This window comes from Saccopteryx leptura, chromosome 1 (genome assembly GCF_036850995.1).
Source record: "Saccopteryx leptura isolate mSacLep1 chromosome 1, mSacLep1_pri_phased_curated, whole genome shotgun sequence".
NCBI classification, from domain to species: domain Eukaryota; kingdom Metazoa; phylum Chordata; class Mammalia; order Chiroptera; family Emballonuridae; genus Saccopteryx; species Saccopteryx leptura.
The window spans coordinates 304846990-304866584 of record NC_089503.1 but is presented as its reverse complement, the minus strand read 5'-3'; the positions used below and the strand labels follow the sequence as shown (position 1 = coordinate 304866584).

Below are 19595 nucleotides of genomic sequence, written 5' to 3'. Positions count from 1 at the left end.
CCAGAGAACAACCAATTTTGCAAGAACAGTGTTTATAAGATAAACAAATAGCAAATATACAGCCTCGACTTCCACTAACCCCACAGTCTTGGTGCAGGAAGGTCATCTTCCAACAGTGAGTTGAGAGTCGAGAAATGCAAGGTCAACAGTCTCAGTTTCAGAACAAAGCCCCACTGTTAGATGACCCTCCACACTTCTTCAAAGGCCGTGGTAAGTTTTGCACAGGTGAGGGCAGCAGAAAGGGGGTAGTTGCTGATGGACACCATCTTCTCTGTATAGTCCACACTGACCTGAGAAAAGAACAGTTCTATCAGTCAACTTGATAATTCTGTAACAGATTTGGTCCTTCTTTTTTTTTTTCTTTTTTCTGAAGCTGGAAACAGGGAGAGACAGTCAGACTCCCACATGCGCCCGACTGGGATCCACCCAGCACGCCCACCAGGGGCGACGCTCTGCCCATCCTGGGTGTTGCCATGTTGCGACCAGAGCCACTCTAGCGCCTGAGGCAGAGGCCACAGAGCCATCCCCAGCGCCCAGGCCATCTTTGCTCTAATGGAGCCTTGGCTGCGGGAGGGAAAGAGAGAGACAGAGAGGAAAGCGCGGCGGAGGGGTGAAGAAGCAAATGGGCGTTTCTCCTGTGTGCCCTGGCTGGGAATCGAACCCGGGTCCTCTGCACGCTAGGCCGACACTCTACCGCTGAGCCAACCGGCCAGGGCTCCTTGGTCCTTCTTTAGGGTAGGAAAATTGGACTGATCTCGTCTTTCACAGCACTATTTATATCAAATTTGTACAAAGGATAAAAAGGCCCTAGCTTTGACTATTACAAATATGCCAGCAGTCCTCAAAGGATGCATCCCGGGGTGGGTCAGGGAACCCACTTGTCTTCCAGCTTTGTCCCTACCCTCTTTCCCAACGGAGGACAAAGATCATCAAATGCTAACTACTCCCAGAATTCTGTACTAAGCTTCAGCTCTATGAAAAATATGAGTTGAGCCCAGACCTTACCTTGCCATGGGCAAAGGCCCCCACCACAAAAACAATAGGATCGCTGCTGGGCACCAGCTCTCGCACGTCACTGACAACTGGGATGGAAAAGGAAGTGCCAACTTTCATACACCCAACTGGGAAGTGATCTGACACCGGGTTCTTAATTACCTAAAGTAAAAGAGAAAACTGAGCCCAGAGAAGTTCTCAGAACCCCACCTCCAACCAAGAGGCGTCAATACCTCACCTTCAAGAGTTTCTGGGGGCCATCAGCTGCTCGAACACTGAGTTTGTGTAAAAGCTGAACTAGGCAAAAAAAAAAAAAAAGTTCAGAGCTAGGTGGAGACTGCATTTCTGCCCAGTAATCTAATCAGAAACACTCATGGGTAAGGGGGGGTTCCACATGTCCTGTCTGACTCCACTGTACTCCGAAAACGTTATGACCAAGCAGTCATCAAGCACAAGACTAGTGGTATACTGATGGTTTGCTCTCTCTCTCTATTTTACTCTGCCAGGAACCCATGCAGACTTTACCCATACACGTGGAAAGTAATGAAGAGTCCTTGTTCTGGGATCAATCATTCCCTCTTCCTCCCTTCTTCACTCTTAAAGATCTTACCCATGAGGCCACAAAAGCGGTCAAAGGTTCTGGGAATTCGAGTCTGGGGGTTCACTTCAATCAGCACATTCTTCTGTGTATGGATATAAACCTGCAGCAAGCCAGCTCGGTTCAGGGGGCTGTCCATCAGCATCAGTAAACTCTGGGGGAGTCAGATATCAGGGCACAGTTAAGACTGACAAGAAGTAGCATGCAGCTACTTTGCCTTCCATATAAGGGCTCAAGGGGATTTGAGCTCTGTCCCTGGAGTTACCTGGTGAGCTATGTCTGGTCTCACTTCCCCAGGGTCCCGTCCATTCTTCAACAACATAGACTTGTGCTTGTCACAGTTTAGTAACTCGTATGTCTTCCCTGCCTGAAGAAGAGGAAACATGACAAGAAAATAACATAAGCTGCCTTTTACCTAGCCCAGTGGTTCTCAAAGTGTGGCCCCAAACCAGCATCTGGAAACTTGTTAGTCAAATTCTCAGGTTCACTCTAGATTTCTTGAAACAGAAGTTACGGAGGTAGGGCCCAGCAAGCCCGTCAGGGGTTCACTATGTGCCCACATCTACCCTCCTCTCCCTTCCCCCACTCCCCCATCAGAAAAGGGAAGAAAGCACAACCTGTAATTTCATATGATTTAAACTGGATTTAATTTTAAGATCAGTGGCTATTAAGCAAAGCCAGAAGTGGACTAACGTTAATGAGCAAGGCTGAATGCTTATCACAGGAACACCATGATGTACTGGGCAAAATGTACATGACCATTACCCTGCATTTGCTTGTAACAAACACGCACTAAATGAGAGCTGCAAATCTGAATGAGAAGTGTGAAAATGCAGTAGGTAGTTTACTCAAGGAATACTTCTGTCAGAAGTAAAACAAATACAAGGGGTTGTTCCTAGTTTTAAGATATGTGAGCAAAGGTATAGATGGAATGACAAAAACACAAAAATGTGGGGGGAAAAATTATGCTGAAAAAGTGGGAGCTGAAACATTGAAGGACAATGATTACATATGAAACTGCAGAATGCTCGCCTGACCAGGCAGTGGCACAATAAATAGAGCGTCGGACTGGGACACAGAGGACCCAGGTTCGAGACCCTGAGGTCGCCAACCTGAGCGCGGGCTCATCGGGTTTGAGCAAAAGCCCAGCAGCTTGGACCCAAGGTCACTGGCTCGAGCAAGGGGTTACTCAGTCTGCTGTAGCCCCACTGTCAAGGCACATATGAGGAAGCAATCAATGAACAACTAAGGTGTTGCAACGAAAAACTAATAATTGATGCTTCTCATCTCTCTCCCTTCCTATCTGTCTGTCCCTATCTATCCTCTCTGACTCTCTCTGTCTCTAAAAAAAAAAAAGAAACTGCAGAATGCTCAAGTATCCAGCACAGTCAGAAATCACTCTGGTATAATGGGCATGAGAATGAGGAATACTATCCTGGCAACTCTGTGTATACTGGTAAATATACCATGTAGAATTCTGATTCTAAAGATGTCTGGATCTATCTATAGCAGCTAAAAGAAACCACTGTAGGCCTGACCTGTAGTGGCACAGTGGATAAAGCATTGACCTGGAATGCTGAGGTTGCCAGTTCAAAACCCCGGGCTTGCCTGGTCATGGCACATACAAGAGGAAACTACTAATTGATGCTTCCCACTCCTCCCTGCCCCTTTCTCTCTCCACTCTCGAAATTTTTTTTTTTTAACAGAGAGAGAGTCAGAGAGAGGGATAGATAGGGACAGACAGACAGGAACGGAGAGAGATGAGAAGGATCAATCATCAGTTTTTCGTTGTGACACCTTAGTTGTTCATTGATTGCTTTCTCATATGTGCCTTGACCATGGGGCTAACACCTTGCTCAAGCCAGCGACCTTGGGTCAAAGCTGGTGAGCTTTTGCTCAAACCAGATGAGCCCGCACTCAAGCTAGGAACCTCGGGGTCTCGAACCTGGGTCCTCCGCATCTCAGTCCGATGCTCTATCCACTGCGCCACCGCCTGGTCAGGCAAAAATCAATTTTTTTAAAAAAAGAAACTGTACATTGCAATTTGGAGACCTAAGGAGCATTAAGATAGTACAAAGTGTAAAACCATACCATTAAATACAAATATAAGTTTTGAAAGACTAAGTTTTTATGTATTAACAGAGCTTTTTTTTTTTTTTTTTTTTTTTTACAGAGACAGTGAGTCAGAGAGAGGGATAGACAGGGACAGACAGAAAGGAATGGAGAGAGATGAGAAGCATCAATCATTAGTTTTTCATTGCGCATTGCAACACCTTAGTTGTTCATTGATTGCTTTCTCATATGTGCCTTGACCGCGGGCCTTCAACAGACCGAGTAGCCCCTTGCTGGAGCCAGCAACCTTGGGTTCAAGCCGGTGGGCTTTTGCTCAAACCAGATGAGCCCGCGCTCAAGCTGGCAACCTCTGGGTCTTGAACCTGGGTCCTCTGCATCCCAGTCCGACACTCTATCCACTGTGCCACCATCTGGTCAGGTGCTTTTTTTTTTTTTTAATTTTTCTGAAGTGAGAAAAAAAGAGGCAAAGATAGACTCCCGCATGCACCCAACCAAGATCCACCCAGCAAGCCCACCAGGGGGTGTTGCTCCGTTGCAACCAGTGCCATTCTAGCACCTGAGGCAGAGGCCATGGAGCCATCCTCAGCAGCCGGGCCAACTTTGCTCCAATGGAGCCTTGGCTGCAGGAGGGGAAGAGAGAGATAGAGAGGAAGGAGAAGGGAAAGGGTGGAGAAGCACATGGGTGCTTCTCCTGTGTGCCCTGGCCGGGAATCATACTTAGGACTTCCACACGCCCACACACGTGGTCGACGCTCTACCACTGAGCCAGCCAGCCAGGGCCTTGTATCAATAGAACATTTGTATGTCTGACATTGTTAAGCAAAAGAGACAAACAGGAAGAGAGATGAGAAGCATCAACTCATACTTGTGGCACCTTAGTTGTTCATTGATCACCTTCTCATATGTGCCTAGATTAGGGGGGTGGGGCTCCAGCCGAGCCAGCGACCATGGGTCATGTCTATGATCCCATGCTCAAGCCAGCAACCTTGGGCGCAAGCTGGTGAGCTTGCGCTCAAACCAGATAAGCCTGAGCTCAAGCCGGCAACCTCGGGGTTTCAAATCTGGTCCTCAGCATCCCAAGCCAATGCTCCTCTATCCACTGTGCCACTGCCTGGTCAGACTGACATCATCTTAAGATATGCAACTCCAAGTCCTGACTGGTTAGCTCACTTGGTTAGACCAGGGGTAGTCAACCTTTTTATACCTACCGCCGCTTTTGTATCTCTGTTACTAGTAAAATTTTCTAACTGCCCACCGGTTCCACAGTAATGGTGATTTATAAAGTAGGGAAGTAACTTTACTTTATAAAGTTTATAAAGCAGAGTTACAGTAGGGAAGTAACTTTACTTTATAAAGTTTATAAAGCAGAGTTACAGTAGGGAAGTAACTTTACTTTATAAAGTTTATAAAGCAGAGTTACAGCAAGTTACAGCATATAATAATAATTACTTACCAAGTACTTTATATCGGATTTTCGCTGTTTGGCAGAATAAATCTTTATAAAACAAATTACTGTAGTTAAATCTATCTTTTTATTTATACTTTGGTTGCTCCGCTACCACCCACTATGAAAGCTGAAACGCTCACTAGTGGGCGGTAGGGACTAGGTTGACTACCACTGGGTTAGAGCATCATCCAGAAATGTAAAGGTTGCAGATTCAATCCTCTGTCAGGGCACAGACGGGAAGCAACCAATGAAGGCACAACTAACTGAAACAACAAACTAATGCTTTCTCTCTATATTTCTTCTTTTCTCTCTAAAATCAATCAATAAATTAAAAAAAAATTATATGCAACTCCAAAAAATGGAGGAAGAGGCATGTGGACTCTAAAAAGTATCAAAAAGTTGGCAGAGCCTGACCAGGCGGTGGCACAGTGGATAGAGCGTCAAACTGGGATGCGGAGGACCCAGGTTCAAGACCCGGAGGTCACCAGCTTGAGTGCAGGCTCATCTAGTTTGAGCAAAGCTCACCAGCTTGGACCCAAGGTCGCTGGTTTGAGCAAGGGGTTACTCAGTCTGCTATAGCCCACATTCAAGGCACATATGAGAAAGCAATTAATGAACAACTAAAGTGCCACAACAAAAAACTGATAATTGATGCTTCTCATCTCTCTGTGTTCCTGTCTGTCTGTCCCTATCTATCCCTCTCTGACTCTCGCTCTGTCTCTATTAAAAAAAAATAAAATAAAAAAAAATTAAGTATTCTTTAAAAAAAAAAAAAAAGAAGAAGTTGGCCTGACCTGTGGTAGCGCAGTGGATAAAGCGTCGACCTGGAAATGCTGAGGTCGCCGGTTCGAAACCCTGGGCTTGCCTGGTCAAGGCACATATGGGAGTTGATGCGTCCAGCTCCTCCCCCCTCCTCTCTCTCTCCCTCTCTGTCTCTCTCTCTCCCTCTCTCTCTCCTCTCTAAAAGTGAATAAATAAAATAAAAAAAATAAAAAAAAAAGACACCACTTTAAAAAATAAATAAATAAATAAAAGTTGGCAGAGCCTGACCAGGCAGTGGCACAGTGGATAGAGCGTTGGACTGGGATGTGGAGGACCCAGGTTCGAGACCCCAAGGTCGCCAGCTCGAGCGAGGGCTCATCTGGTTTGAGCAAAGCTCACCAGCTTGGACCAAATGTCGCTGGCTCAAGCAAGGGGTTACTCGGTCTGCTGAAGACTCACGGTCAAGGCACATATGAGAAAGCAATCAATGAACAACTAAGGTGTCGCAGCGAAAAACTGATGATTTATGTTTCTCATCTTTCTCCGTTCCTGTCTCTCTGTCCCTGTCTATCCCTCTCTCTGACTCTCTGTCTCTGTTAAAAAAAAAAAAAAAGTTGGCAGAGAGAAAGCACAAAGGCCAAAAAAAAACTAAGACCATGGTCACTCAGTTATAGAAAAAAACCTGTCGAAGAAAAGAATCCAGTTGTAATCCATTAGTAAGTTATAACTAGAGTTTTTAATGAGACAGAATAGAAAACATCAGTACTTCATTCACTTCATTACTGTTACTTCATATACATAGTAATGGTAAGTGAAGGTTTATGAAACTTTTGGTTTCCTAAAGTTGAGTGTGGGTATTGGCTGTTAATAATGTAATTTTTAATTGAGGGTTGTGGCTAAGCCAAAAAAACCACTAACTAGAATAATCATAATGACTACCATATGTATTCACTTTCTATAATAGATATTGGAAACATAAGATTTTTTTTTTTTTTTTTGAGAGAAAAGGACAGACAAGAAGGGAGAGAGGCCCTGGCTGGTTGGCTCAGTGGTAGAGCATCAGCCTGGCGTGCAGGAGTCCCGGGTTCGATTCCCGGCCAGGGCACACAGGAGAAGCACCCATCTGCTTCTCCACCCCTCCCCCTCTCCTTCCTCTCTGTCTCTTCCCCTCCAGCAGCCAAGGCTCCATTGGAGCAAAGTTGGGTTGGCCCTGGCGCTGAGGATGGCTCCGTGGCCTCCGCCTCAGGCGCTAGAATGGCTCTGGTTGCAACAGAGCAATGCCCCAGATGGGCAGAGCATCGCCCCCTGGTGGGCGTGCCGGGTGGATCCCGGTCGGGCGCATGCAGGAGTCTGTCTGACTGCCTCCCCGTTTCCAACTTCAGAAAAATACAAAAAGAAGAAAAAAAAAAAAAAAAGGGAGAGATGAGAAGCATCAACTCGTACTTGTGGAACTTTAGTTGTTCATTGATTGCTTTCTCATATGTGCCTTGACTAAGGCAGGGCTCCAGCCAAGCCAGTGACCCCTTGCTCAAGCCAGCAACCTTGGGCTTCAAGCCAGTGACCACTGGGTCATGTCCATGATCCCACACTTAGGCTAGCGACCTCATGGTCAAGCTGGATGATCCCATGCTCAAGCAAACAACCTCGGAGTTTGGAACCTGGGTCCTCAGCATCCCAAGCCAATGCACTATTCACTGTGCCACCACCTGGTCAAGTGAGATATAAGAATTTTTTTTTTTTTCTTTTTGTATTTTTCTGAAGCTGGAAACCGGGAGGCAGTCAGACAGACTCCCGCATGCGCCCGACTGGGATCCACCCGGCACACCCACCAGGGGGCGATGCTCTGCCCATCCGGAGCATCGCTCTGTTGCAACCAGAGCCATTCTAGCGCCTGAGGCAGAGGCCACAGAGCCATCCTCAGCGCCCAGGCCAACTTTGCTCCAATGGAGCCTTGGCTGTGGGAGGGGAAGAGAGAGACAGAGAGGAAGGAGAGGGGGAGGGGTGGAGAAGCAGGTGGGCGCTTCTCCTGTGTGCCCTGGCCGGGAATCGAACCCAGGACTCCTGCACGCCAGGCCGATACTCCACCACTAAGCCAACCGGCCAGGGCCTAGATATAAAAAATTTTAAAACCTTATTTCCTGCCTGACAGGGTGGTGGCGCAGTGGATAGAGCGTCGGACTGGGATGCAGAGGACCCAGGTTCAAGACCCCAAGGTCACTAGCCTGAGCGCAGGATCCTCTGGTTTGAGCAAAAGCTCACCAGCTTGGACCCAAGGTCGCTGGCTCGAGCAAGGGGTTACTCGGTCTGCTGAAGGCCCATGGTCAAGGCACATATGAGAAAGAAATCAATGAACAACTCAGATGTCGCAACGAAAAACTGATGATTGATGCTTCTCATCTCTCTCCCTTCCTGTCTATCCCTCTCTCTGACTCTCTGTCTCTGTAAAAAAAAAAACAAACCTTATTCCCTGCCCTCATAGTCTTCTAATGGAAAAGACAAATAGTAAACAACCACATGAATATTTAACTCAAATTGTGATAAGCATTATGAAGGGGAAGTAGCAATTCATTAAAGGACTATAACAAGAGGACCTACCTGACCTGTAGTGGTGCAATGGATAAAGCATTGACCTGGAATGCTGAGGTACCAGTTCGGAACCCTGGGCTTGCCTGGTCAACGCACATATGACGAGCAACCAGTGAACAGCTAGAATGAAGCAACTATTCATGTTCCCTGCCCCCACCTCTGTAAAATCAATAAATAAAATTATTAAGGCCCAGGCTGGTTGGCCCAGCATGTGGAAGTCCCAGGTTCGATTCCCAGCCAGGGCACACAGGAGAAGCACCCACCTGCTTCTCTACCCTTCCCCCTCTCCTTTCTCTCTATCTCTCTCTTCCCCTCCCGTAGCCAAGGCTCCATTAGAGCAAAGTTGGCCCGGGCACTGAGGGTGGCTCCATGGCCTCCACCTCAGGCGCTAGAATGGCTCAGGTTGCAATGGAGCAATGCCCCAGAGGGGCAGAGCATCGCCCCCTGGTGGGCAGGCCGGATAGATCTAGGTCAGAGGCATGCGGAAGTGTGACTCTCTGGCTCCTCGCTTCTCACTTCAGAAAAATACAAAAAAAAGGAATAAATGGAGAGAAGAAGCCCAGAGGATGCTGGCAGAAGCAAGAGGTACCAACACAAGGAAGGCACAAGATAACAGTACAGAAGATTGCAACCAACTATGATTTGTCACCCTTGGAGTACCATTAATGACAACTTGGCTAAAATTCTACCAGCATATGTTCAAGGAATTTTAATTTGGCCATGACCTTTTCAACTACTTAATAGGTAACATGCAATCAGTAACAATACTATCTGATTCCAAGTGACAGACATTATTCTAAATCCTTTGCAAATGTTAACTCCTTTAATCTTCCCAAAAACCCAATAAGGTAGGTAACACTATCATCCCCAAGGAACATAGGAAGAAATGGAGTAGTTAAGTGACATTCAGAATTAATAGGCTGGCAAGATAGGAGGTAATTAAGTGAAGGATGAACATAGGAACCTGTAAATAAATTAGAAGCCAATTACAGAAGATAATGAAAAACAGGTTGGGGGGATCTAAACTGCAAGCTTAATAAAGTATCAGTGGTTGAGAAGAAAAGATGAAAAAAAATCACACTGTAGATTACTATGGAAATGTACTAGTTTGTTTGTTTTTTTACAGGGACAGAGAGAGAGTCAGAGAGAGGGATACATAGGGACAGGAACGCAGAGAGAGAGATGAGAAGCATCAATCATCAGTTTTTCCTTGCGACACCTTAGTTATTCATTGATTGCCTTCTCATATGTGCCATGACCGCAGGCCTTCAGCAGGCTGAGGAACCCCTTGCTCAAGCCAGCGACCTTGGGTCCAAGCTGGTGAGCTTTTTTGCTCAAGCTGACGACCTCAGGGTCTTGAACCTGGGTCTTCTACATCCCAGTCCGACGCTCTATCCACTGCGTCACCGCCTGGTCAAGTGGAAATATACTAGTTTTAAAGCACTTTCGTTACATTATACCTGCAAAGTATTAACCTCCACTTTACAAACTGAAGACAATTTTTTCTCAAGATCACATAAGTAAAACAAGTACAAGAACAAAGATTATAATGCAGGTCTGACTTCTAAACCAGTGCCACCATTTCTTCTGGGCCTACTCATTGAACAAATTTAGCTATGAACAGTTAAGACAGACAAGAAAGAGGGAATCAGAACATGGCACAAGTTTTTAAGATAGGAAACTGCTGGCTTATTTGGGGAAAAGAGCCTAATGATACGTAAAAATAAAGATGTAAAGTATTGGCCCTGGCCGGTTGGCTCAGTGGTAGAGTGTCGGCCTGGCGTGCAGAAGTCCCGGGTTCGATTCCCGGCCAGGGCACACAGGAGAGGCGCCCATCTGCTTCTCCACCCCTCCCCCTCTCTGTCTCTCTCTTCCCCTCCCGCAGCGAGGCTCCATTGGAGCAAAGATGGCCAGGGCGCTGGGGATGGCTCCTTGGCCTTTGCCCCAGGCGCTGGAGTGGCTCTGGTCGCAACAGAGCGTCGCCCCCTGGTGGGCGTGCCGGGTGGATCCCCGTGTTTCCAGCTTCAGAAAAATACAAAAAAAAAAAAAAAATGTAAAGTATTAAACGATAATCTGACCCAATGTTTCAAAGTGAATAGTAACACAGAGGAGGTTGACAGTAAACACCTTTTATAAAACGTTAAGTCCTGACCTTGGCCAGATAGCTCAGTTGGTTAGAGGTGCGTCCTGATAAGCCAAGGTTGCACATTGATCCCAGGTCAGGGCACGTACAATAATCAACCAATGAACGCATAAATAAGTGGAACAATAAATCCATCTCTCTTCCTCTCCTTCAAAAAAAAAAATCCCTATGAATAAAAGGATGGGCTCACTAAGCTGCTGCTTCAGTAACCACCTTTCTCCTTTCCCAGTAATTTGTCCTGAGATGCTGTAGGACACTGCGGTGGATGAACTTCCCCTCCCTTTAGGTCAGCGGTTCTCAATCTGTGGGTCGCGACACAGGTTGAGAACCGCTGCTTTAGGTGACTTTATACCACAGAATCCTGGCAAAATAAGAAGGGCACGCCTGACCAGGCGGTGGCGCAATGGATAGAGCGTTGGGCTCAGATGCGGAGGACCCAGGTTCGAGACCCTGAGGTCACCAGCTTGAGCGCGGGCTCATCTGGTTTGAGCAAAGCTCACCAGCTTGGACCCAAGGTCGATGGCTCGAGCAAGGGGTTACTCGGTCTGCTGAAGGCCCTCAGTCAAGGCACATATGAGAAAGCAATCAATGAACAACTAAGGTGTCGCAACAAAAAACTGATGATTAATGCTTCTCATCTCTCTCCGTTCCTGTCTGTCTGTCCCTATCTATCCTCTCTGACTCTCTCTCTGTCTCTGTAAAAAAAAAAAAAAAAGGGCAGAAGAAAACGACCACTACCAACCCAGGACGTTAAACCAAAAGATAATCAAATAGGCCACTCTTCATACAAAAGCATGTTTCACCTCTCTCTGCTTTCTCCATCCACTTTGAGCCCTTTACCCTCATCCTATAGGGTCCTGTTCTATCTCTATCTACACTTTCTTGTCGCACATTACCTTGACTGTCTCCAGACTGGCTCCTTCCAATACCACAATGAGCCTACGGCCTCCCATCTTGCTTCCTGCCCCAAATCGGGGCTGCTTGGGCGCCACAACATCCCAGTCCTGTTCCTGGTCCTCACGGCGACGCTCACGAGGTTGGAATCCTCCGCTGGGCGCAGCCATCTTGAACCCGACCCGGAAACTGTGCTAATATCCTTACATTAGAACCTCAAACTCTTCCTAATCTCAAACTTCCTTCCGGCTAAGTGGTCGCTAGGAAAAGGCTATGACTTACTGTTAGACACTTCCAAAGCCTCTCTGGGAGGGCAGGGTCTCAGAGAGAGGCGGGACTTCCGAATGCGCAATTCCTGTGCGCGAAGTTCGGGTCCTCCGCGGCCGGGAGGGAGGGTTTAGAAGGGAGCACACTTCCTGTGCCCTTTCTCCTGCGAGCACCTGGCTTACGGACCCTCGTGTGAAGGGTGCTGTTTCTAAACTGGAGTGGGGTGGAGGCGGGCCGGCACCCCTTCCTGACCTTTGGTGCCCCCGGCCTCAGGATCGGACATGGCCCAGAACTTGAAGGACTTGGCGGGACGGCTGCCGTCCGGGCCCCGGGGCATGGGCACGGCGTTGAAGCTGCTGCTGGGGGCCGGCGCCGTGGCCTACGGGGTCCGCGAGTCCGTGTTCACTGGTGAGCAACCTCCGCCCGCTCACCGGACTCCTCCCGACCCTCCAGACCCCTGCCCTCTCCCGCCCGGTTCCCGCGCTTACCTAGCCCCGCGCCGCACCAAGGTCTAGCACGTACTCTGAGCAGTGACCTAGCCTCATCCTGATCCCCACCCCTCTCTCCACAGTGGAAGGCGGGCACAGAGCCATCTTTTTTAATCGGATCGGTGGCGTGCAGCAGGACACCATTCTCGCCGAGGGCCTTCATTTCAGGTAATGGCGGGCAGAGTGGATTGACCCTGACCCTTCACCCTTGAACGCCAACCCACTGATAGCTGTAGTAGGATTTTAAACAGCTCTTCCCCTTCCTCACTCCGAGGAAGAAGATAAGTTTTCCTACTTCGTGGCCATTAAGAGGAGGTGCAGGCCAAGAAACACGTCATGAGGGAAAAACTGGGCAAAACTAGTGAAACTGCAGCCTCCTGTTAACTATCCCGTTCCCACTCCTCCAGGATCCCCTGGTTCCAGTATCCCATCATCTATGACATTCGGGCCAGACCGCGAAAAATTTCCTCCCCCACAGGCTCCAAAGGTAGGTAGGTTTGGACACTTGGAAGCCACCAGCAAATGGGCTACCTAAAGTCAATAATGAAGACTGGTAAGAGCGCCTAGGGGAAGATGATTGTGTCAGAGCTCTTAGGCTTTGGTTTCCACATGTGGATTAAAAGCACCTGCTTCAGGGATTAAAGCAGTACATTCTGGACACATTGTGTTTGCACTTTGTTTTTAAGATTTTATTTATTTATTTTTACAGAGAGGAGGAACAAGAAGTATCAACTCATAGTTGTTTCACATTAGTTGTTCCTTGCTAGTCATATATACTGTACCCTGACCTGGCAAGCCCAGGGTTTCAAACTGGTGACCCCAGCTTTCCAGGTCAGCGCTCTGTCCACTGCACCACACAAGCCAGGCTGCACTTTTTTATTAACTGTTCATACCCTCTAACTTCAATGAGAGCACTGTTTGTCCTTTGCCTTCACTGCCTAGAGCAAAGCCTTGTTTTAAAGCTTTCCTTTTAAGTGCTTGACTTAATGATACCCATTAGTACGCCTTGTTCTGGGAAAAGTTGGTCTCACTCTTCACTGGTGCACCTGGTTCCTTCTAGACTGTACCTAGAAGCTGTGCCTTTTGAGATTCCCCAGACCCCTTCTTCACACACATGGGTACACGTGAACACACACTGGGGCAAGTAGATTGCCTGTAATATATTTTTGTACTATTTTTATTTTATTTTAATTTTAAGATTTTATGCCCTAGACAGAGTTTGGTTGGTTGAGCATCGTCCTGAAGCACAGAGGTTGCCATTTCAACCCCCAGTCAGGGCACATACAGCAACAGATGTTCCTGTCTCTTTCCTGCCCTTTTTCTTCCTTTCTCTAAAACCAATAAAATAAACACTTTAAAAAAGAAAAGATTTGGCCTGACCTGTGGTGGCGCAGTGGATAAAGTGTTGACCTGGAAATGCTGAGGTCGCCGGTTCGAAACCCTGGGCTTGCCTGGTCAAGGCACATATGGGAGTTGATGCTTCCTGCTCCTCCCCCCTTCTCTCTCTCTCCTCTCTCCTTTCTAAAATGAATAAAAAAACAAAACAAAAAGAACATCTTAAAACATGTTTTTGATGTAAACATTTCAATAAATTGACATAAAGGGGATTCCCTGTGAGGAACTCTCAAAAAAAAAAAAAAAGTAAAGAGCCTGACCTGTGGTGCGTCGACCTGGAAATGCTGAGGTCGCCGGTTCGAAACCCTGGGCTTGCCTGGTCAAGGCACATATGGGAGTTGATGCTTCCTGCTCCTCCCCCCTCTCTCTCTCCTTTCTAAAATGAATTAAAAAAAAAATTTTAAAAACCAAAAAAAGAAAAGAAAAAAGATTTTATTTTACTGATTTTAGAGAGAGAAAGGCATGAGGGGGAGGAGTGGGAAGCATTAACTCAGTTGCTTCTCATATATGCCTCAACCAGGCAAGCCCAAGGTCTTGAAGTCTTGAACCAGCGACCTCAGCATTCCAGGTTGATGCTCTATCCACTGTACCACCACAAGGTCACACTTTTTTTTTTTATTATTATTCACATTAACAGAAGACAGTTACTTTTCTTTTTTTTTAACAGAGACAGTCAGAGAGAGGGATAGACAGGGACAGACAGGAACGGAGAGATGAGAAGCATCAATCATTAGTTTTTTTTGTTGTTTTTTTTTTTTAAATTTTTTTTAATTTATTTATTCATTTTTAGAGAGGACAGAGAGAGGGAGAGAGAGAGACAGAGAGAGAGAGAAGGGGGGAGGAGCTGGAAGCATCAACTCCCATATGTGCCTTGACCAGGCAAGCCCAGGGTTTCGAACCGGCGACCTCAGCATTTCCAGGTCGACATTTTATCCACTGCGCCACCACAGGTCAGAATCATTAGTTTTTCGTTGCGCGTTGCGACACCTTAGTTCATTGATTGCTTTCTCATATGTGCCTTGACCGTGGGGCTACAGGAGACCGAGTAACCCCTTGCTTGAGCCAGCGACCTTGGGTCCAAGCTGGTGAGCTTTGCTCAAACCAGATGAGCCCACGCCTAAGCTGGCGACTTCGGAGTCTCGAATCTGGGTCCTCTGCATCCCAATTCGACGCTCTATCCACTGCGCCACTACCTGGTCAGGTGGTCACGCTTTTCTGTACTATTTTTAGTGCAGAGCACTTAACATTCACTTAAACCCAAGGCCCTGGGAATAAAGGGTTCATAAAACACTGTTCTCATCCTCAAGTCCTTATAGTTTAGTAAAAAAGACAGGTGATTATGATAGAGCCTAGGGCTACAGTAGAGGTTACACATAGTACAGTGGCAAAAAGAGAAGTTAGCTTTATTGGTGGAAGTACTGTAGGTAGAGAAGACATCACAGTGGACAAGGATGCATTTGGCCTGTGCCAAGTCACATTTTGTCAGTCTGATTACCCTCCCTCCAGGGGAGTTCCAGGCTGCACAACATTACACAGAAGAGGCAGTGCTTGGGGAAGGGTGCTTGACTAAGAGGCCACTGCTGACCCCTTTCTTAGACCTACAGATGGTGAACATCTCCCTGCGAGTGCTGTCTCGACCCAATGCCCTGGAGCTTCCCAGCATGTACCAGCGCCTAGGGCTAGACTATGAGGAGAGAGTGTTGCCGTCCATTGTCAACGAGGTTCTCAAGAGTGTGGTGGCCAAGTTCAACGCCTCACAGCTGATCACCCAGCGGGCCCAGGTTGGACTCCAGCTCCCAACACCATCTGCATTTTCCTCCTAGGCCCAGGGCACTGAGTATTAGGAAAGACAGTTTATTAGAGAAAGGTTGTGACCTCAATTCCATTTCTCCCTAAAAGCTGCACTCAGGCCACTGGGAAATAAGGAGAGCCAAGACTGGAACTCACTAGGTACCAAGAAAGGGTTGAGTGTTCTGCCTTTTTCAGAAGATCTGGTGTTCAGATGGTCACAGCAACACACCTTCCTTTCAGTTCTCCAGTCCCCTCGAACCACCTCTCCCTTCCCCTCCTCACCCTGCACCCCAGGTGTCCCTGTTGATCCGAAGGGAGCTGACAGAGAGGGCCAAGGACTTCAGCCTCATCCTGGATGACGTAGCCATCACTGAACTAAGCTTTAGCCGAGAGTACACAGCGGCTGTAGAAGCCAAACAAGTGGGTGAGTGGCCAGAGGAGTAAGTCAAATGTTTCTAAGGATGCAAGAGGGGTGAGGCGTTCCTGACACCTCACACCTGTGACCTCTTGACTCTCCCACCACAGCACAGCAGGAGGCCCAGCGGGCCCAGTTCTTGGTGGAAAAAGCAAAGCAGGAACAGCGGCAGAAGATCGTGCAGGCCGAGGGTGAGGCCGAGGCCGCCAAGATGATATCCTGCTGGAGAGATCTCGGCGCACCCTGGAGACACATTGCTTTCCCTTCTCCCCTGTGCTCCCTCCTGGGCTGGCTGATGAGACTAAGGCGAATGCGATTCCGTGCTCTCTGATCCTTTGCTCCGGGGAGGTGGGGGACATTTCTAATGGGATCTGAAATCTTAGTGGGGTACCTGAGCTTGGCTCCTCACTGTAAGGCAGATCAATAGCACTGCTGGCCTTGCCTCTATTCCTGCTGCTGCCTCCAGTTCCTGGCAGCTGCCTGCAGGGGGGCCCACAAATGAGAACCAAAGCCAGACTGCATGGGCCACCTGAGCGCAACCTTAGATCTGACAGCCCAGAGGAAGGCTGGAGTAATGGGAGTAGTAAGGATGGGGCCAGAGAATGAGACCTTGTGTGGACCCTTAACCCTACCCTGCTCACCTTGGAGAAGCATTGAGCAAGAACCCTGGCTATATCAAGCTGCGAAAAATTCGGGCGGCCCAGAACATCTCCAAGACGGTGAGTGTGAGAGCCCAGTATCCGTTAAAAGAACTTCCTGGAGAGTGACAATGTTTTCAGTTAAAGCACACTGAAGTGTGGCAATTAGAATCGTGCTCATTCAAGTTGCTACTCGGACTGGCTTCTCCAACATTCTTCCCTTCGTCAAAGGGAGATTCCTCTGGGTTCCCTTGACCTTTAGTTCATGATGGTGTGGTACTAAGAACCACAGTTGCTTGCTGCTCTGGATCCTTATGTAAGGACAGAAACCATGTCCTTGCCCTTGTTGGATCCCTGTTCCTAACCCACACGTGTTCTGTTGGTAGATGCTAAGTGCAAGGATAGGAATCAAGGTCTTTGCATAGTACAAACATTTGTCTTGTTTCCTGCCCTGTAGATAGCCACGTCACAGAATCGTATCTATCTCACTGCTGACAACCTTGTGCTGAACCTACAGGATGAAAGTTTCACCCGGTGAGAGATGTGACTTACACAGTGGGGTGTCACAGAGAACATGGGGTCTGAGTCTGGTCACTTGGGCTCTGGAGCCTGTTACTGGTTTACTCATGCAAATCCGGAAAGACATCATTTCTCTGAACCAAAAGATAGAAAAGTGTAGGTGACTTGAATCTCATGGTTGAATTTAAGAGAATAGTATTGTTGATGTAAAAAAAAAAAAAAAGGCACTTGAATGTTTTGTCTCGCTGAAAAGTAGTGAAAGGCAGTATTCAGTATTCTTACTCAAGAACCCTAAGATTGTTGCTCTGGTGCATGGAAGGGCGCTAAGGAGGAGAAGTGAGAAATGGCAGTGGCCAAGGGAACCAGTCTCTCCCTTTCCAGAGCCTGAGATTCCCAGCTTCCAACCCATTCATCCGTTTCTCTTGGGAGCAAAGGAGGGTTTAGAGATGGGTGGGGCCTGAACTATAAATCACCTCTGCATTTTTCTTTTTATGTGTTTCCCGTCCATCTGGTGACCTGGTGTCCACAGGGGAAGGTAAGTTGCTGAAGCCTCCTTGTTTCCATGGGGTCTTGGAGCTCAGCTCCCAGTACCTGCCTTCTCCCCACCACCTAACCTTTCTCACCTCCTCACACACATTGAATCAGGAAGGAGGGTGGTTGAGAAGGGAATGGCCAAGCTGCTCTTCTCTCATATCTGTGTTCCCTAACAATGTCTTCCATCTGGCTCCTTTCCAGTGACAGCCTCATCAAGGCTAAGAAATGAGCCTGATGACCAAGAACTCGGCCCCCAGAGAAGTGGATCTGTTCCTGCCCTGGTATTTGAGGAGCCAGCTTTGGGTCCAGCACGCCCCCACCCCGCCCCCACATCATGTGATGGTCCCCTCTGCATCTGTCCTCCCAGCCCTCAGATGAATGAAGACTGACCCATTTTCAAGAAAATGGCTTTCCTTCTCCCTGTGTTGGCCGGGGCTGTTGGGACAGTGTGTGATTTCTCAGTGATTTCCTATAGTGTTGGCTCCTCCCTCAAGGTTGGGAGGCGATAACTACCATCCCAGGAATTCTCAATAAATTTTTATTACTTAAGCTGAAGTCAAGGTTTCACGTGTCTGAGCTGTGGTGGGGGTAGGGGTACGCATGCGCAAGTTCACCTAACGGGCCTGAATTTTCCACTCCGCCAGCAGGGGGCGCGCAGCCTCTGGCCAGGACCCTGGAACAACAGACCTGGGGTCCTGCTGCCCTCACCCTGGAAACCCAGCAGAGTCAACGGGAAACAGGACCTAAGCTGGAAATAGCAGGTCCAGCTGCTCTTTCCACCCGACCCTCCATTTTTACCACATCGCCCCGGTTTTCTTTTTACCAACATCCTTTTTTTTTTCAACGTCTTTTTTAAGGCTGGAGCAGCTGCGGCTTTGCTGAGCTAGACCAAAAAATCTGATGACCCCAACAGAAGCTGCTTCCTTGGAACCAGAGCCCCATGCAGCTGTGAGGAGACCACTCCTGCCTGTTGAGGGGCTTATGAGCTCAAAGGCCCCATAGGTCCTGCCGCCTTCTGTGAACTCCCCACACACGATTTCACAATCACCAGGTGTAAAGAGCTGTTGTGAAACGGCTCAACCTGTGGAAGTGAGCTCTTCACTCCACTCAGACCTCCAAGAGAACAGGTGCCTGTTTTCAGTTCCTGTAAGAGCTGCCTCATCCCAAGACCTCACTGAATCTCAAACACCAGAGAAGTGAAGCCACTGCTGTACCTGATGACACCACAGTCCAATTCCCACCGCCTGTCATAGGAAGACAGGAACATGAGAGCCCTGGGGGCAAAAGCATGTACAGGAATTGCATAGTGTGGTCGGGAGGAAGGGAGTCTTTAGGGTGAGGGATGGGTTCATCAGCTTCTCAGATTTTTGAAAAAAGTTGATTGATTGTAACCTGCTCTGCAGGTTGATTGTCATGAAAGGGAGAAGAAGATGAAGCAGATGGGGCAGCCCTACTCCGGAGCTGCGAGCCTAAAATGAGATTGACAAAGAAAAAAAAAACAGGTCAAGTAACTTGAGTCAGTCTGCACAAGTTCCCATCCACACTTTATTTTGTTCACCTTCCCGAGGCGGGAAGAGAGTGGAAAGTGGAGGTGCCTGGAGAGCAAGAATGCTTTCGAATCCTGCTGAGGTTCTAGAGGCAGCCATTTTGTCTCCTCCCATTGTTCCCCTTTTCCTAGTGATTTACACCCCCATCCAGAGGGGTAAAGGTCAGAGGTTGTTGGTCAGGAGGCCTCCATGGTCTTCAGGGCTCCCTGAAGGTCACTGCCGAGTGAACCAGGCCCGGGGGCCATCTTTACCAGACAGTGTTAGGAGCTTCACAATTAGACCATCCAACACTGTACTGGAAGATGGACCCAGAGCCGGCTGACATGCAACTCCGGGCTAGAGCTGACCAGTTGCTACAGGGACCGTGGCCGCAGGCCAGGTGAGGTCTCTTGAGAGTGCATGAACCAATCCCAAGCTTAAGGTTGGCTGTGGGTTCTGGAGCCAACAGATGACAAATCACTCTGGGTTGGGGGAGGGGCTGGGAACCATTGTGTCCCTTCAGTGG

At 48.1% G+C, this 19595-nt stretch overlaps 2 protein-coding genes and 1 non-coding gene across 4 annotated transcripts; 2 read left to right on the top strand and 1 right to left on the bottom strand.

The window, feature by feature from the left end:
• Positions 1-15: 15 nt before the first annotated feature.
• EMG1 (EMG1 N1-specific pseudouridine methyltransferase) lies at positions 16-11805 on the bottom strand. Of its 2 annotated transcripts, XM_066358214.1 has the most exons (6): positions 11499-11805; positions 1857-1958; positions 1604-1745; positions 1232-1290; positions 1006-1155; positions 16-290 (listed from the first exon to the last, which is right to left on the bottom strand). In XM_066358214.1, the coding sequence occupies exons 1-6, from the start codon at positions 11664-11666 to the stop codon at positions 177-179; spliced, it is 735 nt and encodes a 244-aa protein (XP_066214311.1). In that variant the 5' UTR covers positions 11667-11805; the 3' UTR covers positions 16-176. The 2 variants fall into 2 exon arrangements, with proteins under 2 accessions (XP_066214311.1, XP_066214312.1); XM_066358215.1 differs by lacking the exon at positions 1006-1155.
• Positions 11806-11906: 101 nt separating this feature from the next.
• PHB2 (prohibitin 2) lies at positions 11907-18098 on the top strand. Its single transcript, XM_066358213.1, has 8 exons — positions 11907-12171; positions 12335-12419; positions 12659-12738; positions 15243-15427; positions 15732-15861; positions 15963-16066; positions 16494-16571; positions 16948-18098. The coding sequence occupies exons 1-8, from the start codon at positions 12045-12047 to the stop codon at positions 17026-17028; spliced, it is 870 nt and encodes a 289-aa protein (XP_066214310.1). The 5' UTR covers positions 11907-12044; the 3' UTR covers positions 17029-18098.
• LOC136389986 (small nucleolar RNA U89) lies at positions 16141-16405 on the top strand. Its single transcript, XR_010748518.1, has one exon. It is a non-coding gene; the product is annotated as a small nucleolar RNA U89 (small nucleolar RNA).
• Positions 18099-19595: the final 1497 nt, after the last annotated feature.